Source organism: Diadema setosum, chromosome 8 (assembly GCF_964275005.1).
Source record: "Diadema setosum chromosome 8, eeDiaSeto1, whole genome shotgun sequence".
NCBI classification, from domain to species: Eukaryota; Metazoa; Echinodermata; class Echinoidea; order Diadematoida; family Diadematidae; genus Diadema; species Diadema setosum.
The window spans coordinates 37,054,797-37,075,772 of record NC_092692.1 but is presented as its reverse complement, the minus strand read 5'-3'; the positions used below and the strand labels follow the sequence as shown (position 1 = coordinate 37,075,772).

Here is a 20,976-nt window from a genome sequence, read left to right as displayed (position 1 = left end):
AGTTTTGTATCAAAACTATTTCTTAGTATAAAAAAAGGTAACGGATTCCAGTGCACATGAACAATCCAGGCACTTTTAAATCGTTTTCCAAAGTGAGCTCCGCATACCCATGTAGGATTCGAAACGACGTGTGAAAATAAATTTGACATCAAATGTATTCAATCAGCAGACTCAATGGCAAAGCAGTTGAAAATTAAATGCAGTGGCATGTGCTGTTCACAACGCATACGGAAACGATGACTGACAGTCAAACGTGCTCACCGCACTATGTCTTTTAAAGGATAGAAGCTGGAAAAGCAAAATCGTTTACTTCTTTTTGCAGTCGCTTTCTAATATTACACTTTTCGTACGCGACGAAAAATATATTGCGTTCGAGTGGGGAAATTAGGAACTGTTACACTGCTATATACTGTATATTGTTGAAAGAAAGGTGAACACAGTTGAGCACTCCGACTGAGATATCTGTATCATTTCTTTATTTTTTTTTATTCGTTACTGTCTAAGTGTGAGGCTGTGTTTCAGGTTTTCTTTTTTTCGTCAAAAGTGTGGTTTAAGTCGTTTAAATTCGGATTTCAGAACACACTACACTACATGACATGTATTGCATTGTAAACTGTTATTGCAAATTTCGGAATCTGTGTCGTTTGGAATCACTGTTTGAAACCGTATGTTGGCCTGCTAAATAATCAAAATATGTGCAATCCTGTATCTGTCATTCAAAATGACTGATCATCATAACATTTTCAATCGGTATCTCTTTTTCTGGAGTTTTAGTATCTTGTAAGCTGTAACAAGATCATACATCATATTGATATTTCAACTGTTTTCACGCATCGCAGAGCAGGGGAGAGGCCAAGGGAAACGCTGAAACTTAAGGCTAAAAGACTTAGTTATGATAATGATAATAATAAAAAAAAAAAACAGTAGTGATAGGCAACAGAAGCTAAATGACATCTTTAAAAACGCCAAATTTACAAACACCCTTTCACCGTAGGATTATCCGGAGTGCCGCCCCCGGATTCCAGGTTACGTCCCTTGCATGATGAATTTCCCCGCAGAGTAATATCATGGAGTACTACATCTCCATGGTAATACAAAAGTAAAGTGACGATCAATCAGTTCGTTGTCGCTTACAGCATTTCAGGTATGTCGACGTCTACTGGCATCGAGGCTGCAGTTTCCTAGGTCTGTCCTAGGCACGACGAATGAAACGTCGTGTTAATTTCTGACAGAGCTTTTGCAATACGGATGATTCTCAAAGGGCGAGTAGACAGCGGAAAAAAAATACCACGCGCAAAGATAGACGGGGAGAGATGCAGGAGAGATACAGACGAAGGAAAGAAAATGGGAGAGAGATAGAGGACAAGGGAGAACAAGCGTTTGAGGGTAAGCATCATCTGATACTCCCTACCAAAACATTCCAACCCAAGTGTCATTGCCCTCGCCTGTCGGAGAATCGTAGAATCGATGATTGACATAGCGTGCAAAGATTCGACCAATGAAAGGGATCCTTGCAGCGAGGTCGATCAAATGTGGGCGGGTGTTCCAGATTACTCACAGCCAATTAAGGAGGTCGTATGAGAGGTTGTCCTCAGGCAGTAAGGGGGCGTGGCTTGAATACGATGACAGGAGATATTTAGCAACTGTAGTTTTGACACTTTCAATTGACTCGTCGTATGCGGCGTGTTATTGTAAAATATTTATATCGTGTGAGGGATTTGAGGGGTTCTCAAACAGCTGTACCGAGCCCATGAACTAATCGCTCGCTGATGACTGGGAAATAGAGGTATAAAATGAGAAGGCAGAGAACCCGGAGTTGCAGTTGTCTTTAGTTCCCTTGATCGTTCGCATCGCATCACTGGTGTGAAACGTGATTTCAGGTTGTTACTTAGCTCCACTGCAAACGATGAGCGAGAGCAAGGCTAAGCCGCTGCCGGGCCCATGGGGGCTGCCGATAGTTGGCAACCTGCTGAACCTGGGCGAGGAACCACATGTGGCGATGATGAAATTAGCCAGAGAGTACGGCAACGTGTTCCAAATCCGACTCGGAAGCCGCCCGGTCGTTGTGCTATGCGGACAAGAAGCGATACGGAGCGCTCTCGTTCGCCAGGCCGTGGCATTTGCCGGGAGGCCGGACCTTGCCTCGTTCCAGTTCATCCGCAAAAACAGCGACGCGTCCGTGGCTTTTCAGACGTACGACGCCTCCTGGAAGTTGCATCGCAAGATCGCCGAAAGCTCGATTCGGTTCTTCGTGACTGGCGGGAGAAAGTCCTCCATCGAGTCGACGGTGACGCACGAAGTAGAGGCTTTGATTGACCACTGGACGAGCAACAATAACGAGGACAGATTCGAGGTCGATCCTTCCGATGTTGTCAAGCTCTCGGTGTGTAATGTTATGTTGTGGTGCATTCTTGGTAAGCGTCACTCGCTCGATGACGCGCAACTGAGGGAATTCGTGTCCAAGTCCGACGATTTCTCCGAGGCGGCGGGTAGTGGAAACATCGCCGATTTCATGCCCTGGATCCGCTTCATGACCGCGCGCACAACGCAAAACCTGAAAAAGATTCTAAAGACATTCCGCGGCTGGTTCTTGCCTTACATCGAGGAGCATCGTCAGCAATACGAGCAGGACTCCGAAAAGGACATACTCGACTATGTGGTCACCTCCACAAATAAGCTCGACGACGCCGACATCAACCAGCTTGGGCTCTCCCGGGAGGCGCTGCAGATCGCCACCGCATTCGATCTGTTCGGAGCGGGCTTCGACACCACTTCGGCGACGGTTACCTGGCAACTGTATTACGCCGTTACGCATCCGGAAATCACCGTGAAGGTCCAGGCCGAAATCGACGAAATCGTCGGGCGTGATCGCCTCCCATCTCTAGCTGACCGCGACAGACTCCCCCTGACTCAGGCCTTTTTGTTGGAGACTTTCCGTCACTCATCCGTGGTTCCCTTTACCATACCTCACAGTACGATCTCCGATACGAATCTTCTCGGCTACCACGTCCCTAAGGACACCGTCGTCTTCGTGAACCTTTATTCCGTTCACCATGACCCGGAAACATGGCACCAACCCTCCGTCTTCGACCCCGAGCGTTTCATCGATCCGGAGACTGGCCTCCTGGACAAGACGAAGACGGAAGCGATCATGCCCTTCGGTGCCGGAAGGAGGAGATGTCTTGGTGCCGAGATGGGTCGCATTCAAGCATTCCTCTACTTTGCTATCCTGATGCATCAGTGTGAGGTCAGTGACCCCGACAAGGGTCGAATGGACGGCAAGCCCTCCTTCGGGCTCACGATGCGACCACCGGCTTTCAAACTCCTTGTCAGAAAGAGGTAACAGTCGCAGTCATAACATAGCTGGGCTTTATCTTGGCCATGCAATTCCTTTCAAATCAATGGTTGATGGACGGCTGTAAACAAACATTGACATATTCCAATGTGAGTGTAGAGGTAAACATTCACAGGTGTTATAAACAAATACTTTTACGGTTATTAACGAGTATTACGTTGTCTATCAAGCATGTGTTTTTTTTTTCAACATATTACAATTTGTAACATATTTCTCATTTCACACAATTATAAGGGAATCGTTGATATGATGATTTCAGGTCAGAGGCAGGCTGCCACACAGGGATATTATCACGTGAAATTTTTACTCATATCTGTTACGCTCAGGAAATTACTCTCCACGAATTTGTTATATTGTACTTAATGTATTGAAGTCATCCCAAGAAACTTTTTTGGAACAATGAATAATTAATTGACTCATCAGACTATGGGTACATCACCTTGCTTTATGAATCATATATAGACATTGTATATAGAAAGGTGCGAGTGTTATTTTCTAAAAGTGATGACAGGTAAAATCAACATACTTTTTTTTTAAAAAAGAGATTGCAGGAACGATTTGCCTGACGACGAAAATTCTCTCACGAGGTTTTGAAGTAGTCAAGTTATTTACCATGTTATGTTATACTTAAATACTACTTTATGACTGCAGGTTCCCTGAACGCTGTAAATATGGTGAACGCTGTAAATATGTATAAAAATAATTTTTGTTGTTGTTTTCTTTTGACGAGTCCACGCGGATTTGCGTAAGGCGAAAATATAATCAAACGCGGTGTATATATATATATATCTTTGTCGTTCTGTATATAATTGCGATATTTATGCGCTGCAAGACCAATATTTATTTGTATGTTATAACCGAATCGGTGGAGATGCAGCCTTACTTATGAATATTTGCAGTCCATCCAATGTCACAAAGAAGAGAAGAATGTTTATTTTAAGTGTTGAGTATTCAGTTTCCGGATGCGTATACCTGATCATATATTCCTCTGAAGGACAACCGTGCAAACTGTTCTACAAAACAAAAACAAAGCAAAAAACGCAAACACGTGAAAAGGGAGAAAACGCACTTTGAAATGAGGTACGCACCTGTCGTTTTTGTTTTCGGTAACTGCTCTTGTCTCGTTAGAAAGTGATTAGCATTGCCGTGTGAGTAATCATGGTAATGGAGCTCGTTATGAGGGGGCAGAACAGATGTTCTTGTTGGTGTTGCACTGTGTTTCCTTATTCTTTAATCGCTGATGACATTGCGTGTCACAGTGCAGGAAACTGACATCTGATGTACCAAGCACTCTTGACGCAATTCACCACAATTTTTGGCTCTGAAAAAATGTTGCTAATTGAGTATTACCATGACATCACGTGCCTCAATGAAAACAGTGTTGATTCCGATAAGTTTCATTCATTAGCCTATATATAGTTTCCATTCACTGCCAGTATTACCTTTTCTTTTGTCCTTGTAAAAAATACATGGAAATAATGTGTATATGTATACGGGAGTTCTGTAAGGAAACGATGATGTTTTAGATTGCTCCAAAGGCACATCTAATGTCTTATATTAGATGTGATGTGATACAGTTTTCTCGAAATGGCGAAAGATGTACTAATATGGATGTTGTTTTTTCCTCTTCTTAAGTTCCACTGATGCGTTTAATGATATATGACCTCATTTAGAGTAAGATTATCTAAGCATATTTGCACCTTTTATATATCCATCTATAGTAGCGTACTTTTTCTTGATCGAGAGCCTCTTTTTCCCAGGTTAGTGTTACAGGAGACTTTCCTTGTAACGAAGTCCTCGATCCGGCTGTTCTTATATCTTTCCTTATATCGAAATTTCGTTGTAGCCGCACATTACAGAATACAAAGACATAATTATGGATGATACATTTAAGGACCTGAATTTTCACTTCATTACGAAGAGAATTTCGTTATATCCGTGTTCGTTTTAACAGAAGTACACATTATCTCTACTTTAATGACAATTATACTGTTATGATCTGTATAGTAGTCTAATTAAACAAATTTTCCCTTTCAGCTATTCATCTCGGTTAGAATGAGAAATTGAATGTAATTTGTAACAAAAATAAACATTTTCGCAACATCGTCATCTTGCTTACCATACATTTAATCTATTTTATCATCTTATAAATCTTTTAAATGCTCTCATCACCCTCAACATAGGTCATTTGCTACCATGTGCACATGCTGAGCGAAGTATTGAATATTTCCCAAACTACATGAGTGTTCAATGTTTCCTTCCATTATGACCGAAGTTTTCTTCTTTCCTTTGATTATTCACGTTCGTATATATGACAAAGCAATATTAGTACACATTCGTCGTTGTATAGAAAAAAACAAAATGAAATCAAGCCTTATTGTGAATTTAGAGCGACACAACTCATGTTTCATGGTCTTACAAGAATACCATTCTTTGAATGCACCAGTCTAAAAATTTTGTTTCGCTGACGCTACAAGAAGTTCAGGCACAGAACCAGGGTTTCCCTCCGTATGTGAAAACACAGCGGTGTAGTTGATACCTCTCTGGAATTGTAACAGAAGGTTTGGGATTCGAATCCAGCCCGCAGCGTTTAATCCCCTGGGCAAGATGTTTGCCCACAACAGTGCACAACGTCCCTCTCGATCATGGTGCATAAAGAGGGTTCCTTCAGCAGTGCTTGGGTAATTATGATTGCATGGTCCATGGGTGAGAAGTGTTAACTGTTGAATGTGCTACCATGGGTCAATGAGACAATTTTCTTGTTGTTGTCATTGTAATTATAATCAATGATAAAAAGAACAATGATGATGATGATATTGATAATAATACTAATATTATCATTATTATCTTTATCACTATTATTATCTTTATCAGGTTTATCGTAAACTTGTATGATGAAAAAAGGACAACACAATACGAAGTTGCTCTTTCAGATGAATAGTATTCACATAATCAAATGAAGGTGTATTTTCGTTTATAAATACTTTACAAATGCTTTGTGCTTGGTGCCTTGTGAATAAACACACATTCTTAGGAAAGAATGAAAGACAATGGAGTGACCTTTTGTTATATTTCCAGTTCTTTGATAGTGGAGGCAACACCTGAGTAGTTAATTTTTGAGGATTACTGTATTTGATCATCTAATTTAGCTATAGAACTTTGTCCTTGTATCCAATTAATGATTTTCAGCTACGCTTATGATCAAACAAAGAAACAAAGAAAGGCTCAAGACAAATATGGATAAAATTATCTAAAATTAAGCCTATGTGTCAAAAACGTTATCAATATCGATTTAACTACAGAACTAAAGGATGGTACAGTATGTTTGATTTATTTCAAAACTTAATAATGCTGTCTCCTTCTTTCCGAACATGCACACACACACACACATATATATATATATATATATATATGAAGAGTTTGTTCGCAAAAACCGATAAGTCCATATTTGCCAAATGGAGATATTTGCGATTGAAGGTCAAGAAAAATAAAGAGAATAATAAAAAAATTTTTGCCTCTTTTGACCATAACTTCAAAAATTTACCTTTATATGTAGTGACCAATATATCATTTAAAAGGTATTATTTTGTACTTTATGACAGAGACCTTACTTCAAAATCTTCAAAAATGGACTCATCGGTTTTTGCGAACAAACTCTTCATATATATATATATATATATATGCCTACTTGTACATGTATATATATATATATATATATATATATATATATATATATATATATACATATATATAAATAATGTGCACAAGTTATTTATATTTGTATACAAAAATTTACAATATATATATGTATATATATATATATATATATACACTGCAAAAAGTCCGGTGTTAAATATGAAACACCGAGCTGGTGTTAAATTTCCGGTGCTCATTCATGCTAACACCTCCGGGTGTCATTTCAAAATATAAATTTTTTTTTTTTTTTTTTTTAATACTAGTAGTTTCTTTGGGACTGAATTTCTTGTTAATTCTGATGAAGAATTTTCCGATAAAGTGCTTGATTTACACGACAATATCAAATCAACACCATGCGGTGTCATTAATGAATTAACTCTAGCGCAGTGTCAAAAATATCACCAGCCACAGTGTCAAATTAACACCACGAAGTGCCAGGTGAACACTTTTTAACACCGTCACAATACATTTTCTACATCTGTGGGTGTGGTCCTTTATTGAAGCTTGATCGGTGTTAGATTTAACACCCATGGTGTTAAATCTAAAACCGATGTTTTTACATTATATCTATATATATATATATACTATGCAGATGAAAGAAAAAAAAAGTGACAGAGAAGAAGAAAAAATTGGATGTGTGTCTGAAATTCCAGTCAACAAATATTTTACTCGCTGTGTAACCAAGAAAAAAAAAAAAAAGAAAGAGAAAATCCTAGCAAATGCTAGCAAAATGCAATCTTTAGATTATTCAATTTAATATGTGCACCTCTTTTTTCTGTTACATTTCTCACTAAGTTCTTTTCGCCATTAATTTTCCCAGACATTTATTTTTTTCTCTCTTCTACTCTATTCAAGTAGAGAAATTCATCATATTTTTTTTTTTTATAGGTTTGGTTGTTTGGTGGGTTTTCTTTTTTGTCTGATAAAGAGACAAAACAGACGTTAATTTCATGGCTCATTTTAAATCACGCATTACCTCTCTAGCCTCCTTAAGGCAATTTTTGATATGACATTTTCTCTATAACTCAATTTTGTTTAGAGAGTGGTTGGAAGTTGAAGGAGTTCAAAAAAAGTTTCCATCCGTCAGACTCCTCGTTGTTCCCACGACTTATTATAAGCCTCTCTGTGGCTACTGTGGTTGTGCGAATCAGGAATGACAATCAAGGTGTTAATCTAGTAGTCAGACACCTCTCCCTCCCTCTTCCCTCACTCTCTCTCTCTCTCTCTCAATACGGATGAAGTGCTGAGAATTTCGTAGAAGGTCTGGATTAAAGGGGAAATCCAATCCAAATATAAGTTAGTCTGATAAGAGAGAGTAAAATATAACGAATTCAACGGTAAAATTTTGATCGAAATCGGATGAAAAATAAGGAAGTTATGACATTTTGAAGTTTCGTTTATTTTTGAGGCAACAGTTCTTGAACGGTCAACATGAATATGCAAATGGCAAAGTGAGCATGTCATCCCCTCACAATTTGCTATATAGTTTGTACATAAAATTTTGAAATTTCCAGTTTTCCATTCAAACGCAATTATGGATGACGCTCAAAGTTTTGTCATTTTTTGTACACGATCAATGGAAAATTGTGAGGGTATGACATGGTCAGCTCACTCATTTGCATATTCATATCGACTGTACAAGTACTGTTTTGCAGAAATTAGCAAAACTTCAAAATTTCATAACTTCGTTAAAATTCAGTCAAATTTTTACTGGTGAACTTGTAAGATTTTACTCTTTCTTATTAGACTAACTTATTTTTGGACTTGATTTCCCCTTTTGTCTGATTCCCAGACAGATTTTCGCCTGCCTTATTGTTAGCAATGAGTGATGATGATGGTGATCTTGTCAGTCAGAGCTTTTTGTTACTGTGTTTGTTTAAAAATTCATTCTTTCTTGTATTTGTTAATTTCATCTATTCATTTCTTCGTGAGTTTACCTGTCCGAGGAATGGTCAGTTCGGCCATCAAATTATCTGCCATTCGTGCATTCATTCATTCATTCATTCATTCATTCATTCAATCAATCATTCATTCATTCAATCAATCAGTCATTCATTAGTCTATTCAGTCACTAAGCTGCATGCTTAATTGTCTTGCTTTGTCATCATATTAGATTTCTTTTTTCATTCGGCAAGAATCGTCATTGAAATAACAACAATAACATAAACTGAAATGTGAGACTGTTTTAGACACATTTAAAAAATGAAATGATAGATCAATATTTTAAATGTTGTCACTCAAACCCTTTGGTAAATGTTAAGTTTAAAGGGATAGTATAGTTTTGGTTGAGACCTAATTTGAAGTTTCAAACATTTTTTTTTTTTGTGGGATAATGAGAAACCTCTTATGAAATATGAAAGAGCATGTAATTCCATGAGGAATTCAACGTTTATTTGATGAAAATTGGTTTTCAAATGGCTTAGATATCTAAAACAGAGTGATTTACTTTATTTTACTTTATTACGATCGCTTTGTTTTACTTTGTTTTTGGATGTTTCAGTCATTCCAGATCCGGTTTTCATCAAATATACTTTGAATTCGTCTTAAAATAGTATGCTCTGTACTATTTTATAAGTGTTATCTTGGTATCTCGCAAAAACTTACAAGCCCAATTCTGATCTCCACCAATACTGTACCATGCCTTTAATACTAAAAATTGGATTATTAGATTAAACATTTCTGAAATGGTAGTTCAATATTTTGGGTGCTAAATTTAACATTTTGAGTGTTACATTTAGCATTAAGCATTTGACAAAAGTTTGGAGGAATAACAACATTTTAGATGGTGATTTACCATTTCCTTATCTTTCGAATGTAAAGCATCTACTTCTAATTGAAACGTATGACAAGGAAAAAGATGAGGAGGAAGGAGGATTGATTGTAAACTTGCAAAAGAATATGACAACACACGATAACAACTCTTGTCAAGCAGAAATTACTGGCGTGCCTCACGTATCTTGAACCAGGACCCCAAATAGAAACAGAATGGGGAAGTTTTGAAAAAAAGGAAAGTTCAATGTCACCACACTTGCTCTCCAGCGAAATGTGGAGAAGTGAGCGGGGCGGGAGGATTACCGAACTTGTTGACAAACCCCGGCGAAAGATTAACCTTCCACCCCTTTTTAAACCGACCTCCCAGTAGGCCGACATTGCGGGGAATCGGAGCTATACTTGCAGGGAGTGAGCAGAGTGCTTGTGCAAGGTATATGTTGGGAAAGAAAAAAAAACCAGAATCCATTAACTCGGGTTACCCAGTCTTTACCGTTTTCCACACGAACTTGAAATGTGTAGGCAAGCAGATGGGAAGAAAAAAAAAAGAAGAAGCTATACTGTATTTGTTATGGTATTGTGGAGATCATCTCTAGAGATTTTATGTTGCTTCACTCTATGAAATGAAATGATAAATCAACATTTAATTGTCACTCCTCAGACCTTCTTGTAAATGTTACATTTAACATTAAATGAAAGGTTAAATTTAACACGGAAAATGTTAGGTTTACCATCGCTAAAATGCTTAATGGTAGTTCAACATTGGTATAGTATTCAATGGTATAGGTGCTTTATCCACCTTCTCAAGCTCAGGACAACACCTAAAAGAAAGAATATGATAAGAAGGTATTTCAAGTTGCGGACACTCCAAACTCACCTCGTACCCGCCTACCTGTTTCTTATTGACCCCGTTCATATACGCCAGGTGATTTGTAATGTTCGTATGATCCGACGCAACGCAAAAGTCCGTATAACTTGATGTTCGTTAATCCGAAAATGAAAAAAGGTTCATGAATTCTAACATTAATATTTTGTTTCGTTATTTCGAAGGTTCGTTATTCCGAAGTTTGTTAATCTGAAAGTGAAATGAGGGTTGTTGTTCCGAAGATTCGTTTGCCAGAAAATAAAATAAGGTTTCGTTAATCCTAGAATCAAAAGAAAGTACGTACTAACGAAGCTTCGGAATAATGAACCCTATTTAGTTCCCGCATTAACAAAACTTCGGAATTACAAACACTCTTTCGTTTCCGGATAAACAAACCTTCGGAATAACCAACCCTATATTCATTTTCGGAATAACGACCCTTCGGAAAAACGAACCTTTGGAATAACGGACCTTTATTTAATTTTCGGATAAACGAACTTTTGGAAAAACGAACCTTTGGACATACGAACTATAACCACGCCAGGTATCCGCAACATTTGCAATTATGTGCTTCCGATAGCGGATGTGCTTCCCAAAGCGCCTCCCATTAACGATTGTGAATGAAATACTGCGCCGTTTGCTTCCTCTTTGTTTTTTATGACGTATACCCTGGTGACAATGAACGTTGCGGGGAAACTTTTCATTTGGTCCAATACCAGACGGGAACCAGCTCTGATTTATAAGCCCGCTCCCCGGGAATTCAAAGAAACTGAAGTTCCTTGGCAAGGAATTATCCGTCTATTTCTCTCTCTCTGCCTCATCTGGTCTTCTTTTTCTAATGGTAAATTTTGCCTATTTACGCCTTTTTTGGGCCTATTTTTGTGTCGACAGTATAGATTTGATAAAATCACAAATCATCTTCGTGTAACTAGCATTTCAAAGTTTTTTAATTATCATTTCTGTTCATCTCGTCTCGTTCCGATACTTTTGATACCCTGTCTTCTTTGCTGTTATGTAATAAACGTGAGGAAATTGCTTGACACAGCGTAAAACCATTAACAGAATGATGAACTACGCAACAGCATGGTGTGCGTGTTTTCTTTGATTGTCGTTTGGAGAGATTACACGCAAACACTGTTTTGGACCAAGGAGTTATGTCTGATAACTCCTTGGTTGGACCGATAGGATGCACAATCTCGTGATGTACGATACAAACCAGTTTACCTCGGAAATCCAGCCAAGGTCTGTGACCGTTCTCCCTCATGTTTCTTCTCTCTCCCTGGTAAACCACTATTATCGGGGATTCGGGGTTGCATACTTATACTAACCTCAAACGTTTTTATCTCTTTCACGATGCATACGTAATCCCTAGAAACAAGGCCATTCGAGATCCATCAAGGAGACATCATATTTCAACTTCAAAAAATATAGCGAACGATAACACGAATATATTATTACCTCCATCTTTCTCGATCTCATCTTCTCCGTCGCTCGCGAGGGGGAGGTCTTTACCGAAGGGTTAAAGTTTAATCTCTCCCTGGGTCTGTCGATATGTCCAGCGAGCCTGCCACCCCGCTCGGTTTGAGACGAATGGCATTGAACTTTGGCTGCCTGAACGGTGCGTCATCCGTCACTGCTGGAAACAGAACGGAGAGTTTCCATGGCAACCGAGCGACAGCGAAAGGGAGATATTGATAAGGGCAACGATTGTATATGTGCTACAGACAGGAGATGCAACAAACTTGGAACTTGAAACATTTACTGCATGAAGGAATAACATTAAATCTGTCTACATGCGAATGCTTGCTTTGCTTCAAGAAGAGATGCATTGCATTTTTTTTTTCAGAAACTGAAGATTTGCTCGACATTCCAATTCCAAACTTCCAGACAAATTAGGAACCAAAGACCAACACGTGCACTTTCATATCGTATGTCAGTTTGACATTTGTGAGCTTGTATGCGTGTGTGTGTGGAGTTATTTCAAATAAAACTGTTATATACTGTATATATATATATATATATATATATATATATATATATATATATAAGTTAGTTAATAATAACATAACTTATATATATATATATATATATATATATATATATATATAACTTAATTAATAATAACATAATTAAGTTATATATATATATATATATATATATATATATATATATATAAAACTAACTTGATTGGCAGAGAAAGAAAAAAACAGTACCCGTCTTCCACAGCGTCCCTTAAATACCCTGACACTTCTCCATAAAAAGGATTCCAGAAGCGCTCGAAGAGTCTCAACAAAATAATTATCTCTCCATAAATTAACGTAAAGTACACACCGGTAGGATTCCGCGTTTTGTTGTTATTAGGCTTAATTTTCCTGTTTCTACTCTGCATAGGAGGTAAGGCATATGTTGGTAAGCATTCTTTTTCTTACTCGTCGGAGCAGTCCATACAGTGCAGAATTCTAATGAGGGCAGCCGCTTCATGTCAATATCGTTTTTATGTAAGTTTTAAGAACCGAACAATTGAAATGGAATATCGAGTTGATTAGTTTATGGGGGGGGGGGGGGGGATTGATCCCTAAATCTTTGCAAATTTGCATACAGGTTTGATTGTAGGAGCTCGCCACCAGGGTCTAACATATTTGGATTATACTTCCCCCCCCCCCCCCATTCATATCAATATTATATGCCATAATCGTTTGTGTTGACAAATCATTCGGTGTTATCCTCGCTAACTGTAATGCCTTCTTCGTAAAATTCATTGGGAAAGTATTTCGTATGTCTATACACGCATTGAAAGCTGCAGAAGTAAAAAAAAAAAAAAAAAAAGAATGAATAGATAAGTAGATGAAATATTCAAGTGTTTTTCATGCATCGTCCGGTCTTGGAATCACAAATCGCAAAAACGATTTTGTAGTCTGCGTTTAGGTGCAAAGTGTTGCAACTGACTTCTTTGCGCATCTTCTTTCCTCATTGATACAAAGTGTATACGTTTTGTTGCTCATAATCACAGGTTTACCACGCATGGGTTTAAAGTTTTTGATATTCTATAACAATTTTGATGAAACGTTTGAGTTTTAAATATGACGAATAAGTCTCTATAATACAGCGAAAACGGTTTGTTAAAGTCATTTATGAAAAAACAAACACAACACACTGGCTTTTTCTATTCTTTGTGTTTACATGATCGTGTTTTGCGAAACATCGATATTGTGTCACAACTGAATGAGACAAACGGACTGGGTAACATGCTATGGCCTAGCACATAAACCCTCATTTGCTCACAAATCTTCCAATTAATTTCCGTTTTAAACATCAATAAGACGAAATCGTAGGATGTGATGATTAAGATGTGAGAATTTCATAGGGGAAGGAGGTTGCATTTCCTATTTAACGACGAGACAAATTGTGTCTTTAACACATTTTATTCATATGACGATGTAGTAGAATTATGATTTTAAACAATATTAAAAAATATTACTGTGAAGTCGAAAGACTGCCAACTTTTTCTATCATAGATATATAATGTACACAATATGTATTGTGGAAATCACATGATGGTCTCTCTCAGTGACCGGCAGCAGACCAACTTATGCCGTTCTTTTTGATTGATTTAAAGTTTACATACAATAAGATACTCGTGATATATACCTTCACTAGGAAGATGGTGCTATGCGGATCGATACGACATAATTCAAGACAAATACAAACAAGGTTAGAGTAATAAGTCAGTAAGTTATACATTGAAATCAAAGCAACAATTACTTGACCTCAGTGCGCACTTTATTACAAATTCAAAACAAGCAACACACGTAAAAAAAGAAAGAAAAAAAAAAAAGAGTAAAACTTGGCATCACCGGCACTATACTCAAGTAAGTTACGGGTTTATGTCCATCCCTCAGATCAGGCTGTGACAGGAATACCTCTTGTAATCAATGGTTCGCTAAATGCCGGTACAATCATACAGACATTTTCAAATTCTTGTTTTGTTTTGTTTTGTTTTGTTCTAATCGTCAATTCCCTTTCTCCGCTACCAAAACTTCCGTGTCATTTGAGGCCATTTACCCGGCAACCCTAAATGAACGTCTTAAAAGCTGACGAAAGAAAAAAAAAACGGCAAAAGTTTAGAAATGTAATATTAGATCTTCCATTCCCGTTTTGATTTCATTCCTGTGGCCTCGTCATTTTCTTTTCTCTCTGTCAGGCGGTTTAGTCGCTGTAGCTCTATCAACGCGCCCTCGTTAGATTACGCCTCCTAACACGGTGATAAACATTGCCTCCCGCTTGAGTTCTGATCGATGCTTTGACGGGAAACACGTATGTGTGTCAAAGTTCAGACCCTCCTCCCGGTCGTCTGCGGTCGAGTGGACACTTTTGAGACAATCGAGAAAACATAGCGGGAACAGGTCTTTACAAATAATTTGAACAATGCAGAAAATAAACGAGCAAAAAAAAGAAAAAAGAAAAAAAAAGGACAATTACAATCACTTTGTTTTTCTTAATTGACGGTAAAGGACTATGACATAAGGCGGGCCACAGAAGAGATAGGTCACAGGGATGTGAAACCATGGAGCTACGAACAGTAGTAGCTCCATGGTGAAACTAACAACTTTGCTGATCGATATCGTTTTCGTAAGACAGTGTTTTTCTGGGACCTTGAAGTGACTTAACAAAATGAGGATGACGTATAATGATTAGTTTAAAATTTGAAATATCCAGACATTCCATTGTCGCTGCAATTTTTACCAGTCATATAGTCAGTGATACCTGGTCTCGGTGATTAAACGTTTGTTTGTTTGTTTGTTTTGTTTCTTGTTTTTGTTTTGAATTTGACATTGATTTGACAGCAGAAACAGGAAAACTTGGTTATCTCCGCTTCCATTAACAGAAAATTTCCCCACGCGCCGAATTGTGTTACGGCATGCATTTCGCCCCTTTTTGCCTTCATTTTGAAAGCAGCTTTATATCACATTGTATTCATAGCTTGATACTGTCTTCAACCAAGTTCTTTAAAGCGCTTTACGGAGTTATTCCCCCCCCCCCTGATCACATCAGCGTTCGAGAGACATCATCTGACTTCGATCATTTTCGCGACCATCCTCCAGAAAACTCTCTCCTCTCCTATTTTCTCTCTCTTTTTCCTGCATCCTTTCAAATCTTGTCGTGACTTTCATTTACCACTTAAGTTATTTGCTCTTGTGATCAACACTCAATTTGAGAAGCCCAAGCCCAGGTTCAAGTGAATTTCTCACGATTCTAGTGTTCCCGGTTTATCCCGCGCAATGTGCCTCGTCCGACGATATTTGAGCTAGAGCTCATATAGCGTCCCAAGTTTTGGGGGCAAGAACTCTCCTTCTGTCTCCATTTTTTTTTTTTTTTCATCGGTGATCGAGAAGGTGGCAAGGGAAGCTGGGGCAAGAACATGAGAACACCGTCGATCAACAAACTATCTGATGGAGATTGCTATCTAGGGGGTTGATTGCAGCGAAAGGTTGACTGCCTCCCGTATTCTGAGGTTATCAAGGCTGCCACCAACCTTATTCCATATTCTGCCGAAGGAAAATGGAGAAGGCTTTGGCAAATTACCATACCTCTGCCTTCAACTTATGGCAAACAATGACAATCTCTTTCTTCTTCAAAATCCATCTGAAAAAAAAAAACAACAACGAAATTTGGAGATTTGCTCATGGATTACACGCTAGATGTATATAACGTCTTAATGAGCCGTTGCGTCTCACTAGTTTAGACCACGGATTCTCAATTGTGAGGGTTGAAGTTCGAGTCCTCCGGCAGCTGTGGTTGCTTCCCTATGCGAGGCACTTTGCCTAGTCCTTCGAATGGACCTTGAAGTCATTGCTCCCGTTGGTAGACAGCACATGCATTAATGTTATATAAGCATTTCTTATTCATTGCTATTAATGACCACACGAACACGTCACCTTGTCTGGTTTCCACTTTGGATTGTTGCCGATGCTACTGTTCCTTAAAAAAAGGAAAACAAAATGAAATTCTACATTTTTTTTTTTCACACGGTAATATTCAACTTCATCACCGATTAGAGTGTAACCACATCCAATCCCTGTACATTTCATGTAGTCATATAAACTTCGACCAAATCCAAAGTGCCACAGGGTTAATCCGTGATGGATGATATCGTTTCGTTAACTTTCTCTAACTTTTCATTATCATATGGAAGGTAGGATACTTCCATTCTTTTCGAGAAGGAACATCAATATTGATCATATCTAAGGCAAATTCTTTACTGGTTGCTCGAAAGAGGTTTATGTGATAACATGAGTTGATGTAATATTATGCTTATGTACCGTCATGAATATGAATGAAACTCTTGGAGTGTCCGGGGCAAGCGTTCATTCACCTGTCGAAAATTTATATGGGGTGCACGACCTCTCTCAATCGATCTTTGAAAACAAAAGCCCTGTAACTTTTGCTCGATGGAATATATATGTTGAATGAGACACAACAATGCACAAATATCTTAATGTAATTCTGCATTCATCCTACAAACGGCTATCAGGGGGGCATTTCATGAAGGAACTTGTCGGATAAAATATCCGACAAGTCAATTATATCCGACAAGTTTTGATAAATTCTTTAGTCTGATTGGCTGATTTCTCTGAACTTGTCGGATATAATTGACTTGTCAAACATTTTATCCCACAAGTTCCTTCATGAAATGCCCCCCAGATCAGTAAGTTACTCCAGTACAGCGTAACGTTCTATTTGTCATCACTACACATTGCTGCGATACGACCCTCCAATCGATCGATCACAGCTTTTCACCCGCAGACGACACATCTCGCGTCACGTATGCCCGACCTTCGGTTCGTTCATGCCATGGCGCGAGCGGGTTGGTGACTCGGTCGGGAGTCGGCAGGAATTTCTGGCGGCTGGAACCCGATAGCCGGGAGAGGTCGTCGGGGGCGAGGAACATGGAAGCCTCGTCCGCCATCGAAATCATAAATGTCGCAGCAACTCCAGCGTCGAGATAACATTATCCTCATCTCCCCCCCCCCCCCCCCACGCAATTTTTTTTCCTATCTTCCAATTACACCTCCTGTACCGCCGTAGTCTAGCGGGCGACGTATTTTTAGCCTAAATCAGTGATTGGCAGTCAATAGAGGGCGCGACGATGTGGAAGTCAAGTTGACTAAAAATACGTCTAGTAAGAAACCTCCGAATAGAGGCGTGGAACCGGGTGTGGCATGACAGTTGTCAGTCGTCAACTCTCGAAGTTTTATTGGCTGAGCATCGGATGTCAATCAAAACACGTCGCAGAGCCCGAAGAAATGCTAGTCTACTCTCCTAGGTATACTACAGATAATCTTTCAATAAAAATACAGTTTGCCTGTCTCTTTCAGCTTACTACAGTATTTTTTCACTCTTCTCCATTCTTTTTAAGGTTTATTACATTTTACTTTACTTCAAATAGAAAAGAATGATGGTAATCAGTGCAACTGACTTCAGTTGTAAATCTATGAGGGTTTTGCACGTGGAAACTACGCCCAAATTACTGCCGAATGCAACCTTCAATTATTGGAGTAAAGTCTACTTGATATATACTTTAATTGTACGTTTCGGAAATGTATCTGATATCATTACTCCCCTCTATCATTTTTAACCTTGAGTTACCATATATTTTTGCATCAAACTTTGTAAGATATTTGCTTAACATCAATAAAGCTGCCGTCAAGACATTAATCTCTATATCGGAGCACCGTAGACTTTAAACAGGCATTTTCTGTCGTGTTCACGCGTGATCATACTGTCACGGAAGAACACGTCCGCGGTACATGGGCATCCAAGGGGAAAACAAAGAGGAGCTGCGACACAAAAAGATTCCTGCAAAGCCAAAGACACAGGTGAACTATGGTGCATCCTTTGCAATCATAAAATTACGAGATGCCATCTACGTGGTGCTGGCAACAAGTAATGATAAACCGATTCAATCTGAATCACATTTTATTACAATGCATATGAGGACATATTTGTGGCCATTCTGTATGCATATTATGTATTGCTAAATTGAGTATCATCAACAAGCTAACAACTGTGGTAAAATACACATACAAACACGCACGCACACACACACACATACACACACACACACACACACGCACAAGACGTATTACGCAACTGAGGCACAACACGCAAGATTTGTGTCCATGTCCAAATCGCTAGAAGTGACACGTATGGCTCTGCTAAAGAGTCTTGTACGATTTTCGCCTGGAAGATCTCGTTTAGAGGTAAGGCGTGGTTGGTAAAATAACATTCACATGATTCGACCTGTCACAAATAAATTATACTCGTATTTTCTGACAAGATTTCAGAAATGATTATGTTCCTTCGTGTCCTTCCTGGGATGCATCAATTCAAGGATCGTTAATCTGATAATAAAATCAGATTCATTATTTAGAAAATTAAATATTCTTCTTTTAGTTACAAAATACGTTGATGTGACACCAATAATAAAAGGTTGAATATTATGCATTAAAAATTGAACGAAAACACGCACACGTATTCATGCCTACACACGTGCACACACACGCATTGACACACACAAAGACAAGTATAATGACAAAGATACACAAACTAAAAAGGTCAAAAATAAAGCACTCGTGTATGTGCTGATAATCCCCTTTGAAATACGGCCCAAATCATAGATTAGCCCCTTCCCACTCTCATAACTCAAATGCATCAGACATGCAGATGTAAACCAAGGATGACAGAAAAAGGCAGCAACGGTGACGAAATTAAATCAGCCCACAATGTGCTTATCTAATGCCTCAACTTATTTTGCACTTTGCTTAGAGTAGCAAGCTTCTGAATGTGCTTTATCAAGACGTTTTGTCCAAGACACACTTGCTTTGGATTGCAGGGGTCAAATACCTCAAATAAGGGGTGACGAAAGAAGGCGGCAACGGTATCGAAATCGATTCAGCCACAATATTCTTAAATAATCCATCAACTCGTAATTCAGCATTGCTGAGAGTTGCATGCTTCTCAACGAGCCAAATCAAGACATCTTATCCAAGAGACGTGCCCTTTGGATTAGAGGCTCAAATACTTGATGACGTTGTAAATACAGGATGACGAAATAAGGCAGCAGGGTGACAAAATCGATTCAGCCAAAAATATGCTTAGCGAAGACATGAAATCATTCTGCCGCTTTGATTAGAATTGCATGCTTCTCAATGTGCTATATCAATAATTTCTCTCCAAGTGGCATGAGCTTTGAATTAGAGGGCTGAAATGCATCAGACCAATGTACAGAAAGGGTGACGAAAAAAGGCAGCAACGGTGACAAAATCGAATCAACTTACAATGTGCTATGGTAAAACAATATCATACCACTTTGCTAAGGGTTACACGCCTCTCAATGTACTATATCAACAAGTTTTTTTTTTTTTTTTCCAGGACACATGTGATTTGGATTAGAGGGCTAATATACATGATGAGATGTAAATAAAGGGCGAATAAAAGAAGAAAGGAGAACGCTGACGAAATCGATTCAGCAAACAAAACGCTTGAATAATACATCAAATCGTTTGACTACTATGATCGGAGTTGCATGCTTCTCAGTGTGCTTTATAGTGCATCAAGAAGTTCCCCCCTGTAACGTGTGCTTTGCATTCTAGGGCTCAAATACATGAAACTAATTGTACATGAAGGGTGGTGAAATAAGGCAGCAACGGTGTCTAAATTGATTCAGTCCACGATATGATTAGCTAATACGTCGAATTGTTCATTTTGTTCAGAGTTGCATGTATCCCAATGGGCTTTTGCTATGGGGACTCAAATACATAAGAAAGTTGTACATAAAGGATGAAGATAAATGCAGCAACTGTGAGGAAATTTTACTCATCCTAAATGTGGTTAGGCAATATATCAACTCGTCATACCACTTTGCTGAGAGTTGCATGGTTCTCATTGTGCTACAGCAAGACGTTTTCTCCATGGGGCATATTGTGCTTTAGATTAAAGGGCTCACTTGTATCAGGGAGATGTAAATAAAGAGTGACGAAAACAGACAGCAACGGTGACGAAATCGATTTGGACTGAAATTTATTCAAGTACTACTCCACTCTTTATACCTTTCTACAGAGAGCCGAATGGTTCGCATTGCGCTTTATCAAGGCGTTTTTATCCAAGAAGCGTGTACTTTGAATTTGAGGGCTGCATGCTTCTCAATGTGCTTTATCAAGAAATTTATAAAAGAGACATGTGTTTATATTAGAGGGGTCGAAAATAATGATGAGGTTGTAAATAAAGGGTG

At 38.6% G+C, this 20,976-nt stretch overlaps 1 protein-coding gene across 1 annotated transcript; it reads left to right on the top strand.

Moving 5' to 3' along the window:
• Positions 1–1,869: 1,869 nt before the first annotated feature.
• On the top strand, positions 1,870–3,363 carry LOC140231941 (cytochrome P450 1A1-like). Its single transcript, XM_072312089.1, has one exon. The coding sequence runs from the start codon at positions 1,907–1,909 to the stop codon at positions 3,341–3,343; it is 1,437 nt and encodes a 478-aa protein (XP_072168190.1). The 5' UTR covers positions 1,870–1,906; the 3' UTR covers positions 3,344–3,363.
• Positions 3,364–20,976: the final 17,613 nt, after the last annotated feature.